Below are 25901 nucleotides of genomic sequence, written 5' to 3'. Positions count from 1 at the left end.
CTGTGAATTTTTCTTTTGAGGATAACAATCTGCTTAATTTGCCGTTCTTTAAAATTTTTAGAAACAGGAAGGGCATCAAAACAGGAATCCGATGGACGGTAGTGGAAGTGCCCTTTATACCTTTCTTGCTCTACTCACCTTTCTCTTTTCTCACCTGCAATCTATTTTATTTTTGAGCTCGACTATACATCAGCCGTCACTCTCCACACATCGTGATTTTTTTATTATTATTATTATTATTTTTTATAACTCAACACACTAAATGTGTTGAAGATGTAGTCAACAGTAAGCTGATATAAATAATTTCTCTTTATTTTTTGGCAAGAAAAAATGATTTGCCTAGTTGAGTTTTTGCTTCTCTCAAATCAAGCAGCTGCTTGTTTTTTGTGAATCGGGAAAACTCGTTTTTTCTGCTGAAGGTTTGCTTTTTCACCGAGCAAAGGCATCATTGACAGTTGTCACAAAATGCATATTTCTTAGATCCAGGAGGAGTGGCGATTACAAATGTTCTCTCTCAGACAGCACAATCCTCGCAAATATGAAACGCCAAAAACACCTCATAAATGAATGTCGCAGCCTCATCGACAACCATACAAATTACAAAGGGATTTATCCTTTTCAAACAATATAAATATTCTATACGATTTTAAATTCTTTAGTTATTCGATTTATCCATTATTAGTTTTTTTTCCCTTAGCAAATATAAGAAACATTAACGTACATGAATATTACAAATTAGTGAAAATAATAAAGAGAGTGTGCACAAATCCCGCTCAATTGTTTTGAAAAAAAAAAAGTGAGATCTATTATTAAAAAATTAATTTTTTTTACGTGAATCTCTATTTATTCATTTTTTAAAAAAAATTATACGATATTTGTACATTCTATTACTGTAAATATTATTTTCTTTTTTATTATTCTAAAAGTCATTATTAGTATTAAATGCTTGATCATTTAAAATTATGGCTGCTACATAAAATTATTTGGTATGGAAAAGTAAAAGATTTCAGTGCTCGAGAATGGAGAGCATGAAATGAAATCATGACTCATACCATACACCTAACTAAATTGTCAATGTTTGACACAATTTGTGCTCGTACAAATTCAATGCCAACTTGTAACTCAGCACCAACTTAAATGATTATGATTTAGTATTAAAAAAAAAAATACTATCTTTATTTATAGTTTTACACGCCTGACAATATGTGCTGTAGCTATTAAATTTATATTATCTAATTTAGGTCAAAATAAATTATCTTGATTAAAAAAAATTATTTAACATGTAAATCCGCAATGGACTTATGTAACTTGTACAACATAAAATAATGATTTTCTCAAATTATGATTATTAATATTGATTTGAAATGAATTTAGATTATTGATAATTGATATAATTTAAATGAAGTAAAAAAAAATTATGTTCATGATTAAAATGGGCTCTATAAATTTATATTAAAGGGAATAAATGAGTTAAAATTAGCAGTATTTGAGTCCGTCCAAAAAGATCTTCGTAATAATTATTAATTTCTCAGAATTTTGGAAGGGCAAAATTTGAAGACCAGTCACCAACCACTTTCTCTACGTTACAGTAAAGCATCCCTCTTTCTTTCAAGCTTTTATTTTGCCGCGTCCACGTTGCTCCCAGTGTCACACAGAGAGAGAGAGAGAGAGAGAGAGGGAGGAGCAGCAGCAAGAGGAGTGGACTAATCAGAATCAGCCAAGGACGAGAAGCCCAAACTCTCTCGCAGTCGCAGTTTCTCTTGGATAAAGCTTTTTATTTTATTTTTTCTTATATCAAGGAAAATAGTTATCAGGAAAGAAAGCAAAAAAGTTCGGAGGTGAGCATCTCTTTTTCGATCGCTCTAGCCTCGAATAATTTTTTTTTTGTTCTCTCTCTCTCTCTCTCTCCACCATTTCCTGCCACTTTTTTGTTTTCTAAAAAGATCTTTAGTAGGGTATAGATAGAAAGAGCTACTCTCTCTGTAGGTTCGATCTCTTCTGAGTTTAGGTTGTGGATTCACAATTTTTCTAATTATCCTGATCTTTGATTGCTATCCCCTGAATATTTGTATCTTTTTCTGGAAATTTTGTTACACCCCCCCGGGGCTGTTTGGTTCATATATGGTTCATATATTGTGAGGTATCATTTTCATAATTATTGGTGTATTTTCAGTGTATCTCTGTAGATTTTGTCGGTTTAGTCTCAAAATTCAATTTCATTCGTTCAATTTTATTTTGGGTTGGCTTTAATCTATCAGCATCTTCTATGCTAAAATACTAACTCTTCTATTCTTAGTAGCAAAGTTCTGCTAATCTCATAAAGTATCTGATTCTTTTTCTTTGGGTTTAATTACGTTTTTTTTTTTTTTTTTTTTTTGTGGAAGGTTTAGTTGTGGCGGGGAGGTTACATACAAAATGGTTGTAATTTGTTACTCTTACGTTGGTTTCGACCTGAAAATTAGGTTTGTTTGCTTTTCTGGATTGCAGCGTTTTATAAAGAACTAAGGTTGGGTGGTTCTCTGATGGGGAAGGGTTCGAAGAGCAATTGCAAGTCTGCATCACACAGGCTCTTCAAGGATAAAGCAAAGAACCGGGTCGACGACCTCCAAGGCATGTTCATGGACCTGCAGTTTGCCCGGAAGGAGAGCCGCTCGGTCGACGTTGCTGTTCTTGAAGAGCAAGTCCATCAGATGCTTAGGGAGTGGAAAGCCGAGCTCAACGAGCCCTCTCCAGCTTCATCTCTGCAACAAGTTAGCGTCGTATCGTACCCATATCTTTTCGAGAGCATATCTTGGAGCATATGTTTAAATTCTGTATAGATACCTATATCATATGTGTATGTGCATTGCAAAGAAGGCATTGCGCCTGAAATGTTATAGTAACGGTTGATATTTGGATAGGGATGATTCTGAACTTTTGTCTTTATGGGTGACTATATAGGGTGGCAGCCTTGGGTCCTTCTCCTCGGATATATGTCGGTTATTGCAGCTTTGTGAGGAGGAAGATGATGCCACTAGTCCATTAGCTGCACCAAAGCCCGAGCCTAATGATCAAAGTGTGCAAGTCAGAGATAGTGTGATGTTTCTAGAGGTGGGGCTTCTAATCTTCTTATTACTTACCGTTATAATTTGTTTGTCTCATGTGTGTTTTGTTAATTAATATTAGCTTAGATTTTATTATTGAATGAAACATAAGATCCTTCGAATTTATCTTACCTCCAATGTTAGCTACGGTTGTAATCTTGTGTCAATGGAAGCTGATATCAGTCTGCTATGCCAAATTTAGATTTTAGATGAGACACAAGTAGAAAAGTGAAACAAACCAAGTCAACCGCACACATAAGATCAAGTTCTTACTTGCTGATAAAAAAAAAACCACACACATAAGACCTAAAATTTCTGTTCAGTACTTCCACAAGTAAAGACAATCATACTGAAATTTCATGAACATAAGATGGATTACAATGTTGCTGAGCGATGCTCAAATACAAGTTATGAGAATTAGCCAACAAGACTGCATTATGGAAAATACATTAATAATTAAAGATGGGGGAAAATAAATTTGATTCTTACTTAATACCAAGTGCTTGAATTATTTCTTTTGGAAGCTCTGTTTGCTGTTGTTTTTCATTTAGCCTTTACAAATTATACATTCAATTGTGCTTTGATAAATGGGATTTCCCAGGGTATGCTGGCCTTTGTTTTTTTTTTTTTTTTTTTTTTGGGGAGATATCTGTAGATCTATTTAAAAGGATGTGCCCCCAGGGCATGGATTCTGGCTTCATTCACCACATTGGCAAGTTTGACCTTCATATAGTACTATCTATCATGGTGTGATTGAGGCAGTTACAATTCTTTTGCAATGTCATGTTAATTAAATGGGCATTCACTGCTAATTAGAATTGATATGTTGCAGGGATTTAGTGTGAATCAGGGGCAACAGGACCATGGTTTTCCTCCGATTGGTGAATGCAAAAACCTGTCTCCAGAAGTCCGGGATGTGGCAATTAATAACTTGGAAGGGTCTACGCATTTGGACTTCCATCAGTTTGATTTGCATCAAGACTTTGAGCACAACTTCTACTCCGGTTTTAGTGGTACCAGTTTGTCTGGGGAGGATACTGTGCCTCATGTTTCTAGCTATCTCCCAAGCATATGCCCACCACCTTCTGCTTTCTTAGGCCCAAAATGTGCCCTTTGGGATTGCCCAAGGCCTGCTCAAGGCTTGGACTGGTGTCAAGACTATTGCAATAGCTATCACGCAGCTTTAGCATTGAATGAAGGTCCACCTGGCATGGGTCCAGTTCTAAGACCTGGAGGCATTGGCCTGAAGGATGCTCTGCTTTTTGCTGCACTTGGTGCAAAGGCACAGGGAAAAGATGTTGGTATCCCAGAATGCGAGGGAGCTGCAACTGCAAAGTCTCCATGGAATGCACCTGGTAAGTTTTATTTTTGGCTTTCCATTTTTTATGTGCCAGGTGATTTTTGTTCGTTGGAAATGAATGTATTCTGAACTTTGATGACATCATTTTTATGCTGATCGGTTGATTTTGCTATATGATTGCAGAACTCTTTGATCTTTTAGTTCTGGAAGGTGAAACAATTAGGGAATGGCTCTTTTTTGATAAGCCTCGGAGGGCATTTGAGAGTGGGAACAGAAAGCAGAGGTCTTTGCCAGATTACAGTGGGCGTGGTTGGCATGAGTCAAGGAAGCAGGTGATGAATGAATATGGAGGCCTGAAGAGATCATACTATATGGATCCACAACCACTTAACCATTTTGAGTGGCACCTCTATGAATATGAGATCAATAAGTGTGATGCTTGTGCTTTGTATAGATTGGAACTGAAGCTTGTTGATGGGAAGAAGAATTCCAAGGGGAAAATAACCAATGATTCAGTTGTTGATCTGCAGAAGCAGATGGGAAGGCTCTCTGCTGAGTTTCCATCTGATGATAAGCGCTCTGTGAAGTGGAGGGCCAAAGTTAATACAAAGGTTGGTGTGTACCCTGTTCCAAATCGAGTGACACCAACAAATGGAACATTTGAGTACGGGGTAAATGCACCATATGATTATCCTGTCGAGAATATAGGTGACTATTACCTGACGTAGTTATAGAAGTTTGAATGGATGTTGAACATGCTGGATGTTGTTAGTTTAGTACATTAGCAGCAGTGGGTTGTCTTTTTTCTTGTCACTTGTTCGGTTTCTGCAATTTCGCCTTCAATAACAGGAAGTGAAGCTCATTTTTTCTCCACTTTGGAGAATTGTGAATAGCTCATTCTCACATGAAGTATTAGACTGTCCCGATACTGGAGCTTGTTTCTAACTTGGAAAGATGGTGACAAACAGAGAAAATGGGTGTTTTTTGTTCGGTCCATTCTTAGAACTAATTGTGATGTTTTGAACATTGTATACCAGTTACTTCCACCAAAACTGGAATAGGTGGGTGAATACTGTTGCTATACTTTATCCTTCATCTTTTCTGTTTTCAAATTATGCCAATGATGTAGGCCATTGGCAAGTTAATGACAGTCTGCAATATGTACTGTGGCTGCTAGTATATAATGTTACCTATTTACTTGATGTTGAAGTATCTCTTTTTGGTTATCATACCATGATAAATCAAGAATTTGCAGATCAATATTGTTTTTGAGTTTTAACTGTTGGCGTCTGCGATGCTTGGTGTGGAGCCATGGAGGTTTGCCTCTTAGGAGTGAAGTCAAGAACCATCTGGCTCTTGCAGTTTCGTGGTGCTCTTGGGTAAGAACTTCACTCTACCATGGAATCCATTGCAGTAGTCTTGGATCAAGTTCGTATAAGCAAGCAACATGATGGTTGCAACTCATTGCATTATTGAGGAGATCAATTAGCTGTTGTGAGAGACTCTGAAACCAAGCTCTAGGAGCTTGTTTAAGACCATAGAGTGATTTATGTAGGCGGCAGACATGATCTGGAAAGTTGTCATCTACATAGCCCTTCGGCTGTTCCATATACACCTCTTCATCCAAAATGCCATGGAGAAAGGCAATAAAAACATCCAACTGCTTAATATTCCATTTTAAAGAGACAGCAAGAGCCAAAACTAATCGTATAGTAGCAGGCTTCACTACTGGAGAAAAAGTGTCATAGTAGTCAATACCAGAAATTTGATCAAACCCTTAGCTACAAGTCTTGCTTTACAGCGTTCGATATTTTCATCAAGACTTCTTTTAATCTTATAAATCCATTTGTTTCGAACGACACGTTTATTCAATGGTCTTGGACAAAGAGACCACGTCCCATTAGCCATCAATGCATCAAATTCACAGCCCATTGCTGCTCGCCATTTTGGTTTAGTCACTATCTTTGTAAAACAAGTAGGTTCAGATTCGATAATAATGTTGGGCAAAACACACAGAGGGTGGTGAGTAGCAAAGAATGTTTTAAAACCAGGAAATTCTTTAGGCTCGAGTTTATCTGTTTTAGACCTGGTAACAATTTCTCTAGGTGGAATAGGAGATGGCCCATGGTGAGTTTCGGGAGGATTGTTTGTATGAAGAGTATTTGATGGCGGGGAGGAAGATGCAGGTAACTTAGTTTCTGTTGTAGAGGTGGAGCTTGGTGTAGCAGGTGTTGGTAAGCTTGGACTCTCGGGTAGGACAACTGTTTGATGTATGAAGTCTGAGTGTGTAACACTTGGAAGAGTATTTAAGTTTTGAACATTTTTTTATTTTTATTTTTATGAAGAGCCGAAAGTCACATGTCCAATTGTGACTCCGTCCCAAATTTTATTAATCAACCCTCACTTGTGGCGGAGGAAAACCGAGGTTACAACCCAAGGCCTGGGGGCTACAAATAATATAATAAAACCAAAACCCAAGCCTAAAAACCAAAAAAACTCAACCACTACACAAAAACCTCCAAAAAAAACCTTCAAAGAACAACCTGCAAAAACAAAATCTGCACGAACATAAAGTAAGAAATAAATGATTAAATGCAAAAAAATACATACCTCTCAAACAACCAGCTCACAAATTTTTTAATCAACTGCTTCGGATTCTACGTAAGTAAGGGAGACCCCCTCTATCCAGCCTAATGTTACCTCTAATAGCATGAGGCAACTCAGGAAGAGACAACCATGATCCCGAAATACCATTAGCACCCATTTTAGCTAAACCATCCGCAACCGAATTACATTCTCTATAACAATGAACAAATGAAACATTAATACCAGCTATACGACTCTGAATTTCATCCCAATAGTCTTCCATATACCATAAGCCACATCTCTGATTCTTCAACCAATTTAGAACTATCAAGGAATCTAGTTCAATTTCCACAAATAGAAAACCCATCAAACCAATAAATCGAAGCCCATGAAGTAAACCCATTAGCTCAGAATAATTGTTCGAATGATGCCCTATTGCAATAGCAAACCCACAAAGCAGATTACCTTTTTCATCTCGAATAATACCTCCCGCACCTGAAGGGCCCGGATTACCTAGAGAACAACCATCAACATTCAGCTTTACCCAACCTTGCTTAGGCTGATTCCACTTTACCGGAATAACAATCTCTTTCCTCATAACATTTAACGGCATATTAAAACATTTTGAAAGTAAAGGAAATGGAAGAGGTAGAGAAGACATACTGAGAAACTGATTGCTCGTGTGATTGGTAGAGGATTGACATCTGTCCAAGCAAGGGAATGTGTCTTCATCAAAAACCACGTCTCGAAATAAAAACTATGCCTGTGTTATAATCTAAGCAACGATACCCCTTTTGTTGATTTGAATATCCTATGAAAATACATTGTTTACTTCTAAAAGCTAATTTATGATCTTCATATGGTCTGAGATAAGGGTAATAGGCATAGCCAAAGATTCGAAGTTCAGAATAACTAGGCATCGTTTTATGAAGGACAAAGTATGGTGGTAGATTTTTAAGAACTTTGGTTGGTAAGCGATTGATCAAGTATACTGATGTCATGAAAGCATCTACCCAGTAAAAATTAGGAAGACCAGCTTTTACTAAAAGAGTTAATCCCATCTCTTGGATGTATCTATGTTTGCGTTTAGCTATACCATTTTGCAGAGATGTATAAGGGCATGTTAATCGATAAAAAATGCCATTGTTATCTAAAAACATTTGAAAATCTTTAGATAAATATTCTCTGCCATTATTAGATTGCAATTGCTGAATTGAACAAGAAAATAAATTTTCAACAAGAGTTTTATATTTTTGAAAAATTGAAAGAACATCACTTTTGAAACGCATGGGATACATCCATGTAAAATGACTGAAATCATCAATAAATAAAACATAATAGCGTCAACATCCAACCGAAGTTATAGGAGATACCCAGACATCAATGTAGATCAAAGCTAAAGGTCTTGTGGACTGTCTATGAGAGTCACTAAAAGGTAATCTTTTAGCTTTTCCTAACTGGCAAGAACAACAGACACTAGACTTGCTAGCTGACTCTTTTATTTGCAGGAAAGAAGATAAATAATCTAGAGTGGGCTTGGAAGGATGACCAAGGCGATCATGCCATTGATCCCTGGTGGCCTTTGTCCCTAAATTGGAAGTTAAACAGAGGAATTTAGCTCTTGTTCCCATTGATTGGATAGAGTCCATCCTCAACCAGCTCGTGGAGCAGCAGTCGGTCGGTTTTATTCTCCTTAACACAAAAATCAATTCCAGTAAAAATGAAATAACAGTCATTATCGAGGCAAAATTGGTTAATAGATAAAAGATTGGTTGCAGGTTGAGGACAATGAAAGACTTTATTCAACCGAAAGGAATTATGAGCTGTATTTAGAGATGAAAAGCCAGTGTTTTGGATTACCAAACTTGAACCATTGCCTACTTGGACAGTCTCAAGACCATTATAGGGCTGAAGAGTTGTTAAATTTGCCGCATTGGCAGAAATATAAGCATTAGCCCCACTGTCCGCATACCAAGTCTTCTGCTGGAAAGGTGTTATTAGCTTCAACAGCCATTGCTGCTAATTCAGAAGGTGGCCTCCTGCCTTGGAAAGAAAAATTAAAGCGCTGGAAACAATCCAAAGCAAGTGACCATGTTTTTCACAAATCTGACATTGTGGTCGTTCATGTGGAGTTGCACGATCGTTGTTGGAGTGAAATCTTGGAGGGCCACGAGGCTGTACTAATGCAGCAACTTGTTGAAATTTTGGAGCAGTACCTGCAAACTTCCTTTTTTTATAATTAGAATTCTTGGCTTCAAATGCAAAATCTTGATTTTGCATCGGATTAGGCGCTTCAACCAATGTTTCAAAACTTAAAAGTTCAGATTGAAAATCATCAATAGATAAATCTTTATCTCTGCAAACAAAATTGTAAGATGTAATAAATGGAGTAAAGGTGGCACGAAGACCACCAAGTAAAAAGGTGATGAAGTCCTAATCATCCACAGGTTGGCCTGCTACAGCAAGATGATCAGCCAATTGCTTAGCATCTTCAAGGAATGCAGAGCATGACCGATTGCCTTGAACAATTGTTTGAAGTTGTCTCTTAAGAAGAGCAATACAGGACCTTGAGGTAGCTGAAAATCGAGTCTAAAGAGAATCCCAGACTTGTTTGGAAGTTTTCACGCTAAAGACAGTAGATACTAGCTTCTCAGAAATAGAGGCTAGTAACCAACATAAAACACAATTGTCTTTCTTGAACCAAATTGCATAAGCTGGATTAGGAGAGTCATCTGAAAGAAGTTTGGATGGTGCTTCTTCAGAACCATCAATCATACCATTCAGATCATGACTCCGAAGAAAAACTTGAAATTGAACACTCCATGTTAGGTAATTTTGTCCTTCAAGTTTTTGGCTGACGGGTTGTGAAATGGATTGAATATGTTGAGTAGAGGAAAAATGTATGGAATCAGAGGAAGCCATAGTAGAAAGGGAGAGGATGAGGAAGATGTTTGTGCGGAAGCTGTTGGAAAGGATCAGGCGTTTGCCTATGTGGTGGCTCTAATACCATGTAAGATTATAAAAAAACAGAGTAAATAGAATTCTGCAGATACTCGTTTGAAGAGAATGGCTTGATGCCATTTACTTTGTATTCACTAGTATATATTGAGATTTACATTAAAAATTAATTGAGTAACTAAATGAGAATAAAATGGAGATTACAAGTGTTATTTGAATTTCAAAGTAGCTAGACTAGCGATTCTGCAGGCTGGTAGTTGCTGTAGAATCTTTGAAATTCTCTCCTGATCTGTCGGCAGTTGTTATGCCAGCTAATACTCTAACAGGAGGAAATGCGGTTCGTCCACTCCATTAAATTTGTCAAGAGTTTATAAAAAAAAAAATTTTACTTTGCAATTCACACACTGAATCATTTCACTATGTAAGAAGCAAGCTATACACTAAACATGACCTAACGTGAAATTGTAAGCAATTACTAGATTTTTTTTAATAAGAACAAAAATTATTAAATAGTTTTGAAGTATGAATGACATGGAAATTTCATCTAATTATAAAATATTATGTCATTACAATTATTTTTATAAACACAATTTTTCGTGACATGGTATGACGTAATAAGACATGAGCACCATGTGACATATTGTGTTGTATGTTGCGAACGTTGTTCCTTCAAGTGTATTATGTATACTACTAATTTTGAGCAATGATAGGAATACGAGATTTGTTTTTAATACATCGGGGGAGGGGGGTCGAATTCATGATCTCCATTTTGTAGATGTGGATCTTGTGTCATCAGATCACAAGTCGTTAGCAGGAATACGAGATTTGTGTATACGGATTTATCGTATAAACAATATTTTTATTGATCATATGAATAGTAAAAAATACTTTCCACATAAGAGTCCGAATATCCATACTCCGTATCCTAACAATTTTAAATTATTTTCTCACACTAACATGAAATTAGATGAAAATAAAGAAGGATTAGGATTATTAGAGTTTATGTTGGGTTTTGAGTAATGTCCCTGTTTGGATATAAGAATCTTTTCATCTTATCATTATAATTTTTATAAATTTTTATATAAAATATAATAAATAATTTAATTTTTTCAAATTTTAAAATAATAATAATATTAAAAAATAATATTTTTTTTAATTTTTAACTTGTATATCAATTCACTATCCAAACTACACCTTAATCAAGTCAGATAAAAATGCGAAAAAGTTACCCAAAAGTATCTCACTCCGTTTAGAAGGGAGATTAAAGTTCAATCTAAGCTTTTGGATAGGAAGAGCACATCAAAGTAGCCTCTCAAGAATTTGTTATTATTAGGAGAAAAATTATATTATTAATTTGATCTGTAGAGTAAATATACTTAATAAAATATTTAAAATAATGTTATTGAGTCATCTGAAATTTACCACTCAGATGAACCTCTTGACGTGACACTTTATGTGGTGCTAGGTGATTTATTAGAAAAAATAAAAGAAAATTAAAAACACAACATGAATGAAGAGAATTTAGAGTTTCAATCTTTATTTTTTTGTATTTTTTTATGCTTTTTGTTTTGGAGAAATTCTATTTACAGTCCTGAGTGGGAAAAGATATTATTGTTATTTAAAATTTTATTTAAACATAATTGTATGAATTTACATGAACAGTTCCTAAATAAAAATTATATGTAGACTAACTTTTTGTTTTGAATATGTTTTTTTCCTTATTTTTATTTTTTTTAATAAACTACGTAGTCACACATGGTTATACGGCAATGTGAATGATAAATTTCATATGATTCAATAGCAGGACTCAAATACTTATATGATATAATTTAATTTAAAATATATATTTTAAAATTTGAACCTTATAAATTAAATTTTACGAATAGCACGCTGCTAGATACAAGTATGAAAATTTTTCTTGTGCCATTATCTACTTTTCTTTTACAAAATTTCTGTTCTTATTTATTTTACACTTCTTTGAGATAAAATCCTAATTACTTGGAAAAGAAAGAAGAAGAGGAAAACGCAAAATCCCATGGAGTACAGTTCTGATCAAGGACTTATCCAAAGATTCCAAACAACACCTCAGGAACAGAGAGCCAAATGTCACCCAACTGAACAGGTGGCACCATTTACACTACTTCGGCTGTAACTTGCAAGCGGAGCAAACGTCCCAACACCCTCACCTTCAACAAAGCAGCACCGAGTGCAAGACGCAAGTTTCGAGTTTCGACTGTCGGAGGCAGCAGCCCACCACGAAAAAACAGAGTATCCACTATGACTGATCAACACAAGGACCCCAATCCGCCCAAAAACTCGCCCTCTTCTTCCTCTTCTTCTAATAGAATTCCCGGCAACGGCACCGACTTCTCGGGTCACAAGGTCCGATACCCGAACCCCCCGGACGCCTCGAATCCGGACCCCACAACGCTCCGAGAGCAATGGAGGTTCGCTATCAAACAGTACAGCAGGTGGTACTCCAGCGCCTGGGGCACCGCCATTCTCGCTGGCTTCTCTTTCTTCGCCCTCGGTTGGATCATCAAGGGTTCCAATCCCCTCCCTTCTTTCCGCGACAAGCACCCCGAGCCTTCCTCCTCTTCCGCTTCTTCATCTACCGATGATGCAAATGAAGCTCGCCCATGAATTCGGTGGGTTATTCTGTTATCTATGTCCCTGGGCGTGTATATAGGTTTTTTTGGGAACTTTTGCTGGGTTTCTTTTGACAGGTTCTGAGGACCTGTTTGCTACGTTTCTTTTGAGATTTGATCAATAATTAGCTATTCTGTAAATCATGATTCCAATTGTCGAGTTTTTGCTTTGGGAACGTTTCATCCCCGTTTCTAATATTTTGGATTGAATTGGTATTTGTCGAATTCTAAAGGTTGTTTTCGTGTTACTCTGAAGTGTTCAAACTTTTAGGCCTTGTGCAACACTGGAGTTCTGATTTACATAGCGCTGGCCTAGTGATTTAATTATCAATACACTGCGCAGATCAGTAGATGATGATAAAGGCATAACCTACGAATGGGAATCTTTCAGTTATGTGAATTGTGATGTCTGAGTTTAGGATTAATAGATTTGATTACTTCAGAAGTGCCTACTGAGTTTTCCTGGTGATGGTAAAATGTGGCTTTCTTGAGTGTGGACCTCTGTTGTGTCATGTTGAATACTTCATGGGGGGTTTTTTAGAGATCTAGGCAATGTTGCTTTATGGCAATTTGAGCCTAAGAGCCGAAAATAGTTTGAATTGGAAAGGGAGTTTTCTTATAGTTGGTTATCTGCTGGTTTGATAGTTTGTGTGAATTTGGTGCGTTTTCCCTAAGAGTTGGTATTATTTTGGTTGTAGCATAGTGTTTTATTGGTAGTAGCATAGCTCTTCATATGATGCAATATGATAGCTCTTCATGCTACTATATTCATATCCCTGTTATTAAGTTATTCATGGTGCAATAATGATTGCAGGTGCCTCAGCAATAAGGAAGATAGCCACTCAATCCATGGGTCTCAGAACTGAACCTTCAACTGATTTTGGTGTTCATTGTCTTGAGAGTATCATAACTTTTTTGTTTTAGATGCCAAAGGTACAATATGATGGTTCCGTCCAAATTATGGGATATGTTTGCGGGTGATTCACCATAGATGTCGTGGATAGTTTGAAGGCATGGTGTGCTGTGAAAGATTCATTGTATATTTGCAGCTGAAGGTTTTTTAAAGTTGTTTGGTAAATGATGTTCATCTTTGCCCGAGAAGTCTCTACCCCAGCTTTAGCTCGTTGCTTTTTAGTTTAGAATCAAGGAAAAGAGAGGTTATCGAAGCAGACTTGTTCTCCAAGATCCGCAAAAATTTCCAAATTCTATTGAATTCAGCAAGATTTCAACTCTACCAGTAAGCTCAAGAAAAATTTAAAAACACAGCTTCTTCTCTCTTTAATGTTTATTAGTGCAGCTGGAAACATATTTTGTAGTCTGACGTCTGACGTCCTGATGTTGTTAATTCCTAAGGAGGTAGCTTTCAGGACGACTACTCTTGACATTTCCTACCGTGGGATCGTCCAGGGGTCGTTCATGCGGCTAGCTTAGAGACTTCGAAGTTCTTTGACTTGTAGGTCAGAGTTGAGCGGGTGGATTGATGGCCCATGCACCCCCTATAACTTTGATGCAAGGGCGGGCATAAAAACATTACAATACAACATTTTGCCCCTTAATATCCAGGAGATGGGAGGGATCTTCATTTTAGCATTCATCCCAACCAGTCCTTGAACTTCATAGCCAAAACAATTCACTCAATGTAACATTGAAGTTTAGTTATTTTAGTAATACAATATGGGAAACGTGTGAACAAAGGTATTCCCAAATTGAATCAAAGAAAAGAACAAAAGTTCTGTTGCATTGTCTGAGCAAGATGTTCAAACAGTAAATATTCTGCGCATAATATTATTCTTCATTTTCAATTTTGTCATCTTGATACTTGTTAATACAACACATTTTCAGTGGCTTCAAATGCCTACCATTTAGATGGACAACCATTTAAAATGTGCTACATTAACAAGTATAACTGTGAATGATCAAACCTAAGAAAGAGCATTATTTCTCATGTTCTGTAGACAACATTTTCTTCCACTTGACTGACCTTTACAACAATATAAACAGTGCATAGAATCTCAAAGATGATGTATGGTTTAGATAGATCTCATCTCCATGCTTAAGCAGAGCAGCATCCAACTTTCTTCACTGCTGATACATCATCCTTGGTTCCGACATTGATCGTTTGTCCTTTGGGCAAGGCTGCCGGGTCTTCCCCAATATCGAGGGCCTTCCTGCTTACAACGCGATAAATTTGGGTCAGCACTTCTGTGAAGGCGTTCTCAACATTCGTGGACTCAAGGGCAGATGTTTCCATGAAAAAGGTATTCTCCCGTTCAGCAAAACCCTTGGCATCTTCAGTGGCAACTGCTCGCAGGTGTCGCAGGTCTGCTTTGTTTCCCACAAGCATGATCACAATGTTGGCATCCGTGTGATCCCGAAGCTCCTTCAGCCATCTCTCCACATTTTCAAATGTAACATGTCGGGTAACATCATAGACTAGCAAAGCACCAACAGCACCACGATAATAGGCACTCGTAATTGCTCGATACCTTCAGCAAAAATGTGAAAAAAAATGGATGAATATACTAAGGAACTATATACAATCAATTAAATATAGCACAATGCACCCAAATTGATATGAGACTCAGAAAATAAATGATGCTGCTAGCTCTAAGTATTCTTAGTTACTTTTCACTAAATTCTTTCTGCACTTTCTTATCTTCAGAGGTTCTGCAAGGCTGTATGTAAGTAATGCAGGCCATGAGTTGTAACCATATAGCCTGGGGTTTGTTTCCGAACAAATCCACTTGATTTTAGGGTTTCATGAAGCCAACAAACATCCTTACCATCAAGAACAGGACACCGTTTGAGATATATAGTGAAAATTAGATCAATTTACAGGAAGCTTTTCTTTTATTTAGATCAGTCATTTTCACTTCCTTTTTATCATCTTAACTTTATGTATTTGTATATCTCCTTTTGCCTTGTCATTTATGAATGTCCTAGTATGTGTTACATCACAGCAATATCACAAGATGAAGCACCAAACAAGAAAAGAACACAGATTTCATAAAAGGTTAATGACAGGCTTTGAAGCTAACAATAACTTCAGCAAAATTGCTCTATTGTTGGTATTAAAGGGAAAAAGATGGGGTTTGTAATTTGAACAATTTTAATTTCCTAAACTGAAACAATGTATATAAAGAGCAAAATCACAATCATATTTCCCATATTAGAGCAACAACTATAGAAACGCAGTCACATCATGAATAAAGATGTAGTTTCCTAATCTACTTCTCGCCAATAGAAAGAAACTTGGAGGAAGGTGGGGGGGGGATAGGTGGTTCCAAGAAAAAAAAAAAAAAGTCTCTAACTCAAAGGTTCCACCCGTACAACACTGCTTTCTACTCGAGGGGAAGAAGAAAAACAGCAATCTGAGCTCCTAATTTAGAGCTCTGCATGGCCTTAATAGTTTACTGGCTCAGTTGGTACAAATACTTTCACAAGATCCCCATGCCAGAGGGTGAGGAAATGGGGTGATTTTGGCAGTGAGGAGGAAGGGGTCATAGTTTTCCGCTTCTTTGGGTATAATTTTCCATTGCCCGTGAGAAAATTTTCCTCTGGCTAATACTTTTCAGTTGCATCAAATGCAGAGAAATCCGAAAACAATTCATTAAGTCAAAACATACAGAACCCTGGTATTTTTTTCCCCTTTGATAAGTAAAAAAGCTTTTATCAAACACAATACAATAGGCGCAATCCAAGTACACTCACGTCATTCATACAAAAAAAAAAAAAGATAAAAAAAGAAGGAAATGCCAAAAGAACAAGAACAAGAAATTAATGCAACAAAGCCACCAGCTAAATGTAATCTCAAACATAGCACTGAAACCAATTTCCATGGCAAGCAAGTATTCAACTCGTAATAAGAGAGAATGACATGACATGATCCGGCTTTCGTTTGTTTTGAAAAGGCTCTATATCGGTTTCCATATAGAAAACTCGGACACCAAATTAATTCATGCACGATCATACAGCTGAATTAGGTTAAAATTGTATTTTTCACAGCAAAATCCAATTGCCATTTCTGAATTTGTTTACCTTAATTTTATCCGCAACCAAACAAAGTGTCAAGGAAGGAAAATTGCAAGGCTAACAACCAATATAACCACACGTAACAAAACAAGAGACAATTCCGAGATCCATGAAATACCCAAAATTCAAGACGAATGCAGTTTCAAGATCCAAAATAGACCCAATTCATATAAGGGTATTTGAAACACAAAATTGGTAAGAAGTAAGAACCTTTCTTGGCCAGCGGTGTCCCAAATCTGGGCCTTGACGACCTTATCATCGACCCGAACACTTCTCGTGGCGAACTCGACCCCAATGGTGGACTTGGATTCCAGACTAAACTCATTCCTTGTAAACCTCGACAACAGGTTTGATTTGCCCACACCCGAGTCCCCGATCAGCACCACCTTGAACAAGTAATCGTAATCATCGTCCGCTCGGTACGCCCCCATCTCATACACAACTCTCTTTCAAGCCGTTTGGTAAGAAAGAAAATAAGATATAAAACTGCGGTTTCGGCGTCAAAGAAACATGATGTTTTGTGTTAGAATTACGGATTCGTGGGAAAAGAGGTTGAAACTTGAGAGAATGAGAGAGGAGAGAGCTGGAAGTATGGAGTTTCTCAGTTGGCAATGGGAAAATTGCTGTCCTTGGGTTGGATTTATTCTTTTTTGGACAGAACTCCAGAAGGAGTGGGTTGGATTTGTCGATCCAATTAACGATTTCACGTGTAACAACGACCGATACCTTTAACGGTTTGGACTCTATAATTAACGTCTCCTTGAATCTCGTTCATTGGAAAATTCTACGCATCTTCTTTACATCACTAACTGCACGGATGATCTATAACAGTAGAGATAACGGCACAAAGTATCTAGTAGAACTCCAATGTCAAAGTTAGAGAAAAGTACTCTCAATACAAGTATACGAATGAATGCCAAATATATTATCTTTATGTGCTATTTATAGGAGTATTAAGGTGATAAAACTGACTAACTTCAAAATCTATCTTAGATAACTCTCGAATAAATTGATAGGATAACCTTCTTGATCAAGCGGATGCGTTATCTGTTTACTATATTATTCAACACATGTCCTTGGGTTCAATACCTGGGCTTGCAAACTAACCCCGATTCTTGAAGCCTCAAATTTGGGCTCTCCAACACATGGGTTTATCCCTCCGAGGCCCTAAATATCCCTTCCAGAGTGGGTTGGATTTGTCGATCCAATTAACAATTTCACATGTAATAACGACCGATACATTTAGTGGTTTGGATTCTATAATTAACGTCTCATTCGAATCTCATGCATTGGAAAATTATACTCATTATCTTCACACCACACACAACTTAATACCTATGATTTTTTTAAATTTTTTCTTTCCCTTACCAAATGTGTATGGATGATCAGTAGAATAACTCAATTAGTTTAGGAGAAATTAAATCAAAAAAATTAAAAAATAAATAAAAATAAGTGTGTTGTATGAGATGATGAGTAGTAAAGCTCCTTGGCCATTACATATGACAGAGTAATCAATCATCGATAGGCTATACATCGATAAAGATAAATGATTTATACAAAGAAAAATTATAATCATCATTCCTATACTACACACCACACATAATTTTTTTTTCTCTTATCAAATATGTGGTGTATGGATGATGAGTAGAAGATCTAGAATTTATTTAGTTTAACAAGAATAAAAAATAAATAAATAAAAATCATGTGTGGTGTATGGTATATGGATGATGAGTAAAATAACCATTACACAAATCTCAAATAGATAAATTCTGCACAATCCATTTGTTAAAAAAGTAGACCGCATCTTAAAAGAAGTGTAAAAAAATACTAATTATTTTTTAATGGAATCTATGCTTTTTATAAACTATTCTTATAAAATTTATTTATTTCAAACTTGTACATTAATACAGTCTATAAAATGTCATGTCTTTGATTCGTGTTTGTTGAGGAATACTTTCTTCTTAAGGTCCGGGAATTGTATGCCCGACACCGGTAAAGCCTTTGCAAAAAAGCCCATCACAAGTACGAAAAAGTCTCAAATACAAAGGTAACTCCTCCCGTTAAAATAAGATCCATTCGCACCTGAAAGGGCCTCATCATAATCATCTAATTAAGATTTTGTATATCCAAGGAGTTTATATAATCCAAGGGGTATCAAGGAATGATTGATCGGAAAAATGTATTCATATAAGGACAATGCTAGGGTCGTCCATGTATCGCTGAATGTGTCTCTAATGTATTTTTATTTTTTTTTCTTTTAATATTTTTTAATTATATTCAGAAATATTTTTAAAAAATAAACTCTTTCAATATTAATTTTTTTTAATATTAAAAAAATTAAAAATTAAATTAAAATACACCAACAGTCAAAGGACAAAATCAGAAAATTACTTAACATTTTCCTTTATATAAAGCCTGGCATTGTGTTCTGCCGCCCAAGAGCTTAATGACTAGGCCCAAAGCTTCACCCAAATCATTTGGGTTAATGACTTACTGCACGACATGGACTTCGGTCTGTAGATTTTTGGGCTCCAAGGATTTAGTAAACTTCAAAGGATCTCGTTTATTTTTTTGAGTATTGAGATGAGATGAAATAATTTGAGATTAAAATTAAAAAATTTAATAAAATATTATTAAAATATATTTTTTAATATTATTTTTATTTTAAAATTTAAAAAAATTGAATTGCTTATTTTATTTTGTATTAGAATTTAATAAAATTGTAATAATAAGATGAGAGGTTTTTAAATTTTTAAAAATTTTGAATTTTAGTCTTGAAAATAAACTACAACTAGGTATGTATAATGCCTAAAAAAAATTTTATTAGAGGTTCATTTATTGACACATTCACAATATCTCTGACGTCGATTTCCGTATAAACTATCATAAAAAATTATTTTATTATTTTTTAAAAACTGTAAGGAACTCCATAACATGTGTATACGTGTACTTTATCTATATAAGTTTTGAAGGGGCAAGTCACTGATCTCATGAAATAATGTCAAATGGTAAAAGAAATTCATTATCACGTCTTGAGACCCACATACGGCTTGTGGTCTCAAGCTGCACACGATAAGATGGAGGAGGAATGATGGTGGTGGAGAATATCACTAAGGGGATGGCATGGGATGGTATGCCGGCATTTTGGGACGGCTAAAAATGGCCAGATCTATATATAGCGAAGAAGAAGAAGAAAAAAAAAAAAGTAAAAGAAGGCTGACATCCCCTTCTCCGGATTGCCATCGAGTCTCAACAGGGCAAGGCCAGGAACAAGCTCCCGTTGTGTGCCAAGGACTTGGGAGGAGGAACTGAAAATGATTCGTTCAAGAAAACTGAACAGAAACGGTGTCAAAAGGCCAGAGAAAAAAGTCAAGGTTGCACGGAAGAGCCAGCGTTGATGTGTGTGTGTGTCTCTGGCCATAATACAAGTACCGATGTTAATTTCAGGTGTGATGTGATCACTATCACAGACACTTTTTTCCTGTAAGCGTACCTCAATATTGTACGTAACTTTGTAATTATATCCAGCTTGCTTCTATTGCCATTTGCACCTACGCAGTAGTACTCTACTTAAGGTCTCTCACATCAAATTTATTATTTTAATATATATATATATAAAATACTGTTTTACCTTCTACTTTGACCGCTCAAAAAAAGAGAAAGAATCAAAGATCAAGAACAATCCCATCAAGATCATGACTGTCCCAAAAACTAATCCCTCGGTCGGAAACACAGACGAAAATACACCCAATGAACGTATGCCACACGAAACTATTTCCAGTACTCCAAACAGACATCCCCACGTCTTTAGCTGAAACTCTATTCTCAGGCCGGGAATCCCAAACACCTCTGGTAAAAGTTGTTGAGAGATCATCAGGGATTTTCAGTTTTGGTAATTGGGTCATGATTATGATCATATATAGGTGACGATGCATGCATGGTTTATGCAAAACACTGCAACGCACAGTATGCGCACAGTGAATTAGAACTGAGGGATTCTTGACAGACATCCCTCTGATATATCCAAATCGCTCAGCCTCAATCAAATCCGAGTCATGTAGTAGAGAACTATACAAGTAGTACTGTTGGCACCGTTGTGCACGTAAATAAATATATAATCCATGATCATGGTCTGCAGTTCCACTAAAACAAAGTTATCCATTTGTGACCAATTACAATTTACAACCACTCCTTTCTGATCGTATATTTTTCAGATCAGCAGAAAACATAGGTTAATTTCTCATTTAACGTACGTACTCGATCGGTTTCAGATCACAACTGTTCATAATAACTTTTTTATTTTTATTTTTTTAAAATATCTTAATTTTATTGATAGCTCTCGTATTCATGATAATCTTGAAAATTATTAATATATAGTACTCTACTTGCAGTCATGACTAGCTAACTACGTCTAATTATTATAAGACAAAACCCTATCCGATGTATTTTCATGTAGACGACATGAGTATATTCCAAGTGAAATCTTATGAACGCATAAAGTATGCGAGACAAAATCAAGTGAAAGTGTTACTATATATGCACTAATAATAAGACAACGTCTTAATAATGCATTGGGCATTTTGTTCAAGCATTAGTTATGGAGCAGATCATCACAACTGGCCATATCCATATATAATTATAAATTTAATCTTCAATCCCCTCCAAATTAGTAGAGGTGTAGATCAGTCTGGTCTGAGGTGATGGCATTTTTTCGGATTGGACCGAACATCTATAGCTAGGGACCAGTCCGTTCGGTCAGGTTCATTATTATTTTTATTATGTTTCATTTTTTTTTGCAAATAAATTAATAAAAAAATTATTTAAATTACTAAAATTTAAAATTAAATTAATTATTAATGTAAATTATGTAACTAACTCATTAAAAAAATATTTAACTATAATTATATTTATGATGTTGATAGTTACTATTTACTAATTTAGACTTTACTCTTTAGACTGCATAATTATTAATAATGTCATACATTTTATATTTGATTAATAAATATCAAATAATTTAATTGTATATAGATTATTCATACTTGCTTGAAACTTAAATATTTAAAAGTTGTTACCAAATTAATTTAATATGTACACCTCTATGAATTAAACATGCATGCACGTTGACATTGAGGTTAGCTAGCGAGCACTTGCATTGGACTAGCCAAATGCCAGCCAAGTCTAAATTTTGATTAAATTTTTCCAAAATTAGATGCATTGGATTAACCAAATCACTTCAAGTCAAGTTATGAGTTACAGTAAATGGAAAACTAAAATCATATTTGGTGAGTTACTATTTGCCAATCAAAATAATATTTTATTAAAAAGTATTCACTTTCTCTTCCTTTATTCTTCATGTTAATTAAACAATTTGTTTGGACAGTAAAAATTAAATTATTAATTAATATATGGAATGTCTTTGTAAAATATTAAAAAAATTATTAAAATTATTAATAATTTGGACTTTGCTCTAAGCTATGGCCTGTAATGCCTTCGGTCACTTCATTTCTTGCTTTTACAGCTTGTCTTACTATATCCATCACTCGCTTCCTACAAAGCATGCACTTAATTGACAGACAAAATGTAGAGTTACTATATTTTAACTTTCTAAAGAATTGATCTATGCAATTGAGATTTTTTTTTTCCTGTTATTTTTGGCAAACTTACATTTTTGACAGATAAAAATGTTATTTTTGTAATTGAGATTTTATTCTGTTAATATTATTACCTTACGTTGGAGTTTTCATTCACATGTGGATTATTTCAATAATATTCTTTTTTACCATTGTGTAGGAGTCAATATAAAAAACTAACTTAAAGAGTCATGAATGATATGCATAGCCGTCAAATCATACATTTGTACTCGAAACTCATTGAAGACTTGAACTCTCAAGATTAGTTCGAATTTGTAACAAAATCATACCAACTTGCTTGGAAGTGGATAGCTTTTTCTTTCGTTACTAACAATTTTAACACGAGTTTTTTCTTTTTCTTTTTCGTTTCAAACGCTTTAGAAAAAAAAAATATTTATGACGAGTTATTTATATTAAAAATAATTATTTGTGACAACAATTAATTTATTTTAACAAAAAATAATTATTTTGATAGAATTAATAAACAGTTTTGAATGAATATTTCATGTACACGGTACATGCCAACATGATATAATTAAGAAGTACAGTACGAAGAGACAGATCACATGTTAGCTTTTTACCATGGTAATTAACTAGTCTATTCCCAGCTGATTACTTGGCCTCTACCAACGAAAATATTTCATTCTACCTAATTTGGAGTCAGAATTCACGGGGATGTTAACATTTAATTAGCTTACAAGAATTCGCAATCGTATTTTGGATGAATTTGAACACGAGTAAGTAATATCTTATTCGGTCATGTGGAAAATTTCACTACAAGAGATTAGGTTTTTTGAGACATTATTTTGTCTCAAAAAATCCAATTTTCATCCCTAATTGTTTTTGGAAACGAAAAAATTTCATCTCTATTTTTTCTCAAAAAGACTGTTTCAAAAAGTTTTTAATTTTCATCTTAAAAAATAATTTTTAGGGACAAAATTGGGGCAGAACCAATTGAACCTGTTCGAACGGGTATTTTTTTTAAGACAACAAATTTTTGTCTCAATAATACATTTGAATGGAATAATATCAGTGCGAACCGACACTTACTGTTCTAACTATAAGAAATGTTCATTCGAACAAATGACTATATTTGATCTTGTTTGAACGGATTGAGTATTCAAACATATTTTATGCGTTCAAACCAATAAAGTTTTCAAATGACTTGTGTTCGAACATAAATTATGTCCGTTCGAACAAAATGTTTATTTTTGAAATTATTTCCGTTCGAACGAGATTTTGCATATTAATATTGTTCGAATAAATATTTTATTGTTCGAATGGATGTACGGACTGTATTTCTCGGTTGTCATTCAAATGTGTTATTTCGTGTTTAAATGAGTCTGTTTTTGTTCGAATAGATTCATAAATGGTAACTGACTATTCGAACAGGTTATTTACTATTCAAGCGGTATTAATCATGCAGTACAAAATTTAATAAAAAATACTATACTAATATTACAGAAATTGTAATTCAAACATCACAATTGTTCAAATGTTTTGGAACATCATAATAGAAAGACAATTAAAGAAAAAAATAAATTTTAAGATTGTGGTGGTAATATAGAGTTTTGGGACATCATGATTGACTATAAATGTTCAAAGATTTTTTGGTTATTCAATTGCAGTCTCTCTTCTAATCTCGCATCTAAATCCGCTGCTTGATCTAATTGAGTTGGTAACTCTTTTTCATTAGACCTCAATCGTTCTATCTCAAGTGTTGCTTCTTCTAATTATTAGTCTTGTTGTCATTCGATCTGGCTCTAGAAGAGGATGATGATATTGATGATGGCTTCACGCAACGTCCTAAGCCCCTCAAACTATACGTTTGAATGCATAAATGTGGTGTTCGAATATGTTCAAACTAAATATGTGTCGTTTGAACGATCTTGAAACCTTCCCGCCAGATTTTGCCACCAAATCTATACTGTTCGAACCAAACAATTTAAGTTCAAAAGGTTTTGAACTTTCCCCAGCAAAATAAAGTATTTCTTGGCCAAGATTTGTCTGTTCGAACAGATTTTTTGACCATTCAAACGGTTTGGACTTTTTCAGACAATCTTATTCATCACAGAAGATTCAGTTCGAACGGATATATATTTAGACATTCGAACGAATTTGTCAAGTCATCAATGTTTTGAGAAGAAATTTAGGGATCAATAATTACTTTTAGGGATGAAATTCAGTTCGTCCATAAAACTAAAATTTGTTGTAGTGTCTATAGATGCTTAATTATTAGAGATCTTACAATTCTGACAAGAAAATGAAGAATGTCTGATCACGTTATGTTAATTTTCTATAGATAATAAGAACTTGTGGTGCATGGGTAATTCGATCGCAATAGCTATATGGTATTTATGATCAATTGCATCCAAATTATATGCATATTTGCATAGCAGAGGAACATTCCATTTAACTTACATATATAATGTATATAGTACTTGTTTTTATAAACTATGCATAAAAATATATATAATTGGATCAATCAGTCAGTCTAGTATATATATTATATTATATATGAAACAATCATCCTTATTACATTTCTTAAGATCACTCTCAAATAAGTTCCAATCCTATTAAGTTTTTTTCCTCATTAATGTTGCATAGTTCAGATCGATTAAGACACTTTTAATGTGGGTTAAATTTGTATTTATGCTTACGTGTGTGTGTGTATTACGTTCTCTTAATTATTGAAATGCAATTTTTTTACACTTTAAAAGTTAAAAACTAAATAATAATATTCATCTAAAAAATAAAATATTTTCACTTCAAAAGATAGTCCACAAATGACAAACCCCCTGCTTCAAAAACTTAAAAACCAGTTTGAAGTCTTCAAGATTAATAGAAAAATAAGTTCAAATCGATTGCATGCACCCATCCATGTTATATGTACGCGGTGTGGATACATATATATAAGGTTGTATGTGTATCATTTTTCGATAAAATTATATGCTGGCCTACGCCCTATATATATATATGGAATATCACTACAAGAAAATTATTTATTTATGGCCATTTAATTCCTGCGAAATGACTATTTACAGTTAAAATGAGTTTGTTTTGATCACAAATAACATTTTCATCGCAATTAAACGATCACAAAAGCTTATTTTTCTTGTAGTGTATTGAGATTAATTATATCCAGTAAGTGTAATTTCAATGATTACAACATTAAATGTCGATCATTAACAGTACTTCCCAAAAGTAGTCTCAAAATATATAAGAGCTGCATGGATCAAATTATAGGGACATAGGATGCACAAATTATATAGTAAGGAGTAGAAGTTCCACCTGTTTACTGTTCATTAATTTGTAATCTCATGATTACCTTACGTGTGTTAAAAAAGAACATATGTATTCCATTTATATTGTTTTGAAAAAGAAGCATCACACGGTACTGGTCCACAAATTTCATGTTATCCAAAGACCCCTAATGCTCAGACTTCTCACAAATGCCTAATTTCAAAACTCATAAATAAAGAAAAGAGAAGCGCTTCTTCTTTAGACAACGCAGGAAGTCAGGAACCATAGCTAGCCATAACAGCCAGTCCATATTTTCAGCTTCCATACTTCTAAATCTGCAACCCAATAAAAAGATTTTGATACCAAAATAAAAAGCTTTTACAGTTCACATGCACAAGGAAGGTACGTAACACACAAGCTG

At 34.9% G+C, this 25901-nt stretch overlaps 3 protein-coding genes across 6 annotated transcripts; 2 read left to right on the top strand and 1 right to left on the bottom strand.

The window, feature by feature from the left end:
- The first annotated feature begins 1596 nt into the window (after positions 1-1596).
- LOC109022006 (transcription factor VOZ1-like) lies at positions 1597-5609 on the top strand. 4 transcript variants are annotated; one of them, XM_019004771.2, is made up of 5 exons: positions 1597-1838; positions 2488-2750; positions 2941-3090; positions 3916-4438; positions 4567-5609. In XM_019004771.2, exons 2-5 carry the CDS (start codon positions 2523-2525, stop codon positions 5109-5111), a joined length of 1446 nt encoding a protein of 481 aa, XP_018860316.1. In that variant the 5' UTR covers positions 1597-1838; positions 2488-2522; the 3' UTR covers positions 5112-5609. The 4 variants fall into 4 exon arrangements, with proteins under 4 accessions (XP_018860316.1, XP_018860317.1, XP_018860319.1 ...); XM_019004772.2 differs by lacking the exon at positions 1597-1838 and adding an exon at positions 1918-2140; XM_019004774.2 differs by lacking the exon at positions 1597-1838 and adding an exon at positions 1928-1986.
- Positions 5610-11976: 6367 nt separating this feature from the next.
- On the top strand, positions 11977-13796 carry LOC109022005. Its single transcript, XM_019004770.2, has 2 exons — positions 11977-12575; positions 13390-13796. The coding sequence occupies exon 1, from the start codon at positions 12205-12207 to the stop codon at positions 12568-12570; it is 366 nt and encodes a 121-aa protein (XP_018860315.1). The 5' UTR covers positions 11977-12204; the 3' UTR covers positions 12571-12575; positions 13390-13796.
- Positions 13797-14283: 487 nt separating this feature from the next.
- LOC109022004 (ras-related protein RABA1f-like) lies at positions 14284-17296 on the bottom strand. Its single transcript, XM_019004769.2, has 2 exons — positions 16818-17296; positions 14284-15061 (listed from the first exon to the last, which is right to left on the bottom strand). The coding sequence occupies exons 1-2, from the start codon at positions 17036-17038 to the stop codon at positions 14629-14631; spliced, it is 654 nt and encodes a 217-aa protein (XP_018860314.1). The 5' UTR covers positions 17039-17296; the 3' UTR covers positions 14284-14628.
- Between the last annotated feature and the right edge of the window lie 8605 nt (positions 17297-25901).

Source organism: Juglans regia, chromosome 4 (assembly GCF_001411555.2).
Source record: "Juglans regia cultivar Chandler chromosome 4, Walnut 2.0, whole genome shotgun sequence".
Lineage (NCBI taxonomy): Eukaryota > Viridiplantae > Streptophyta > Magnoliopsida > Fagales > Juglandaceae > Juglans > Juglans regia.
The sequence above is the reverse complement of the archived record's forward strand: the minus strand, read 5'-3'. Positions and strand labels throughout refer to the sequence as shown.

Coding starts and splice junctions, on each gene's coding strand:
- LOC109022006 (XM_019004771.2), top strand. CDS start 2,523: ATGGGGAAGGGTTCGAAGAGCAATTGCAAGTCTGCATCACACAGGCTC. Junction 3,091..3,915: donor ATAGTGTGATGTTTCTAGAG/GTGGGGCTTCTA, acceptor GATATGTTGCAG/GGATTTAGTGTGAATCAGGG. Junction 4,439..4,566: donor GTCTCCATGGAATGCACCTG/GTAAGTTTTATT, acceptor ATATGATTGCAG/AACTCTTTGATCTTTTAGTT.
- LOC109022005 (XM_019004770.2), top strand. CDS start 12,205: ATGACTGATCAACACAAGGACCCCAATCCGCCCAAAAACTCGCCCTCT.
- LOC109022004 (XM_019004769.2), bottom strand. CDS start 17,038: ATGGGGGCGTACCGAGCGGACGATGATTACGATTACTTGTTCAAGGTG. Junction 15,062..16,817: donor GACACCGCTGGCCAAGAAAG/GTTCTTACTTCT, acceptor TTTTTGCTGAAG/GTATCGAGCAATTACGAGTG.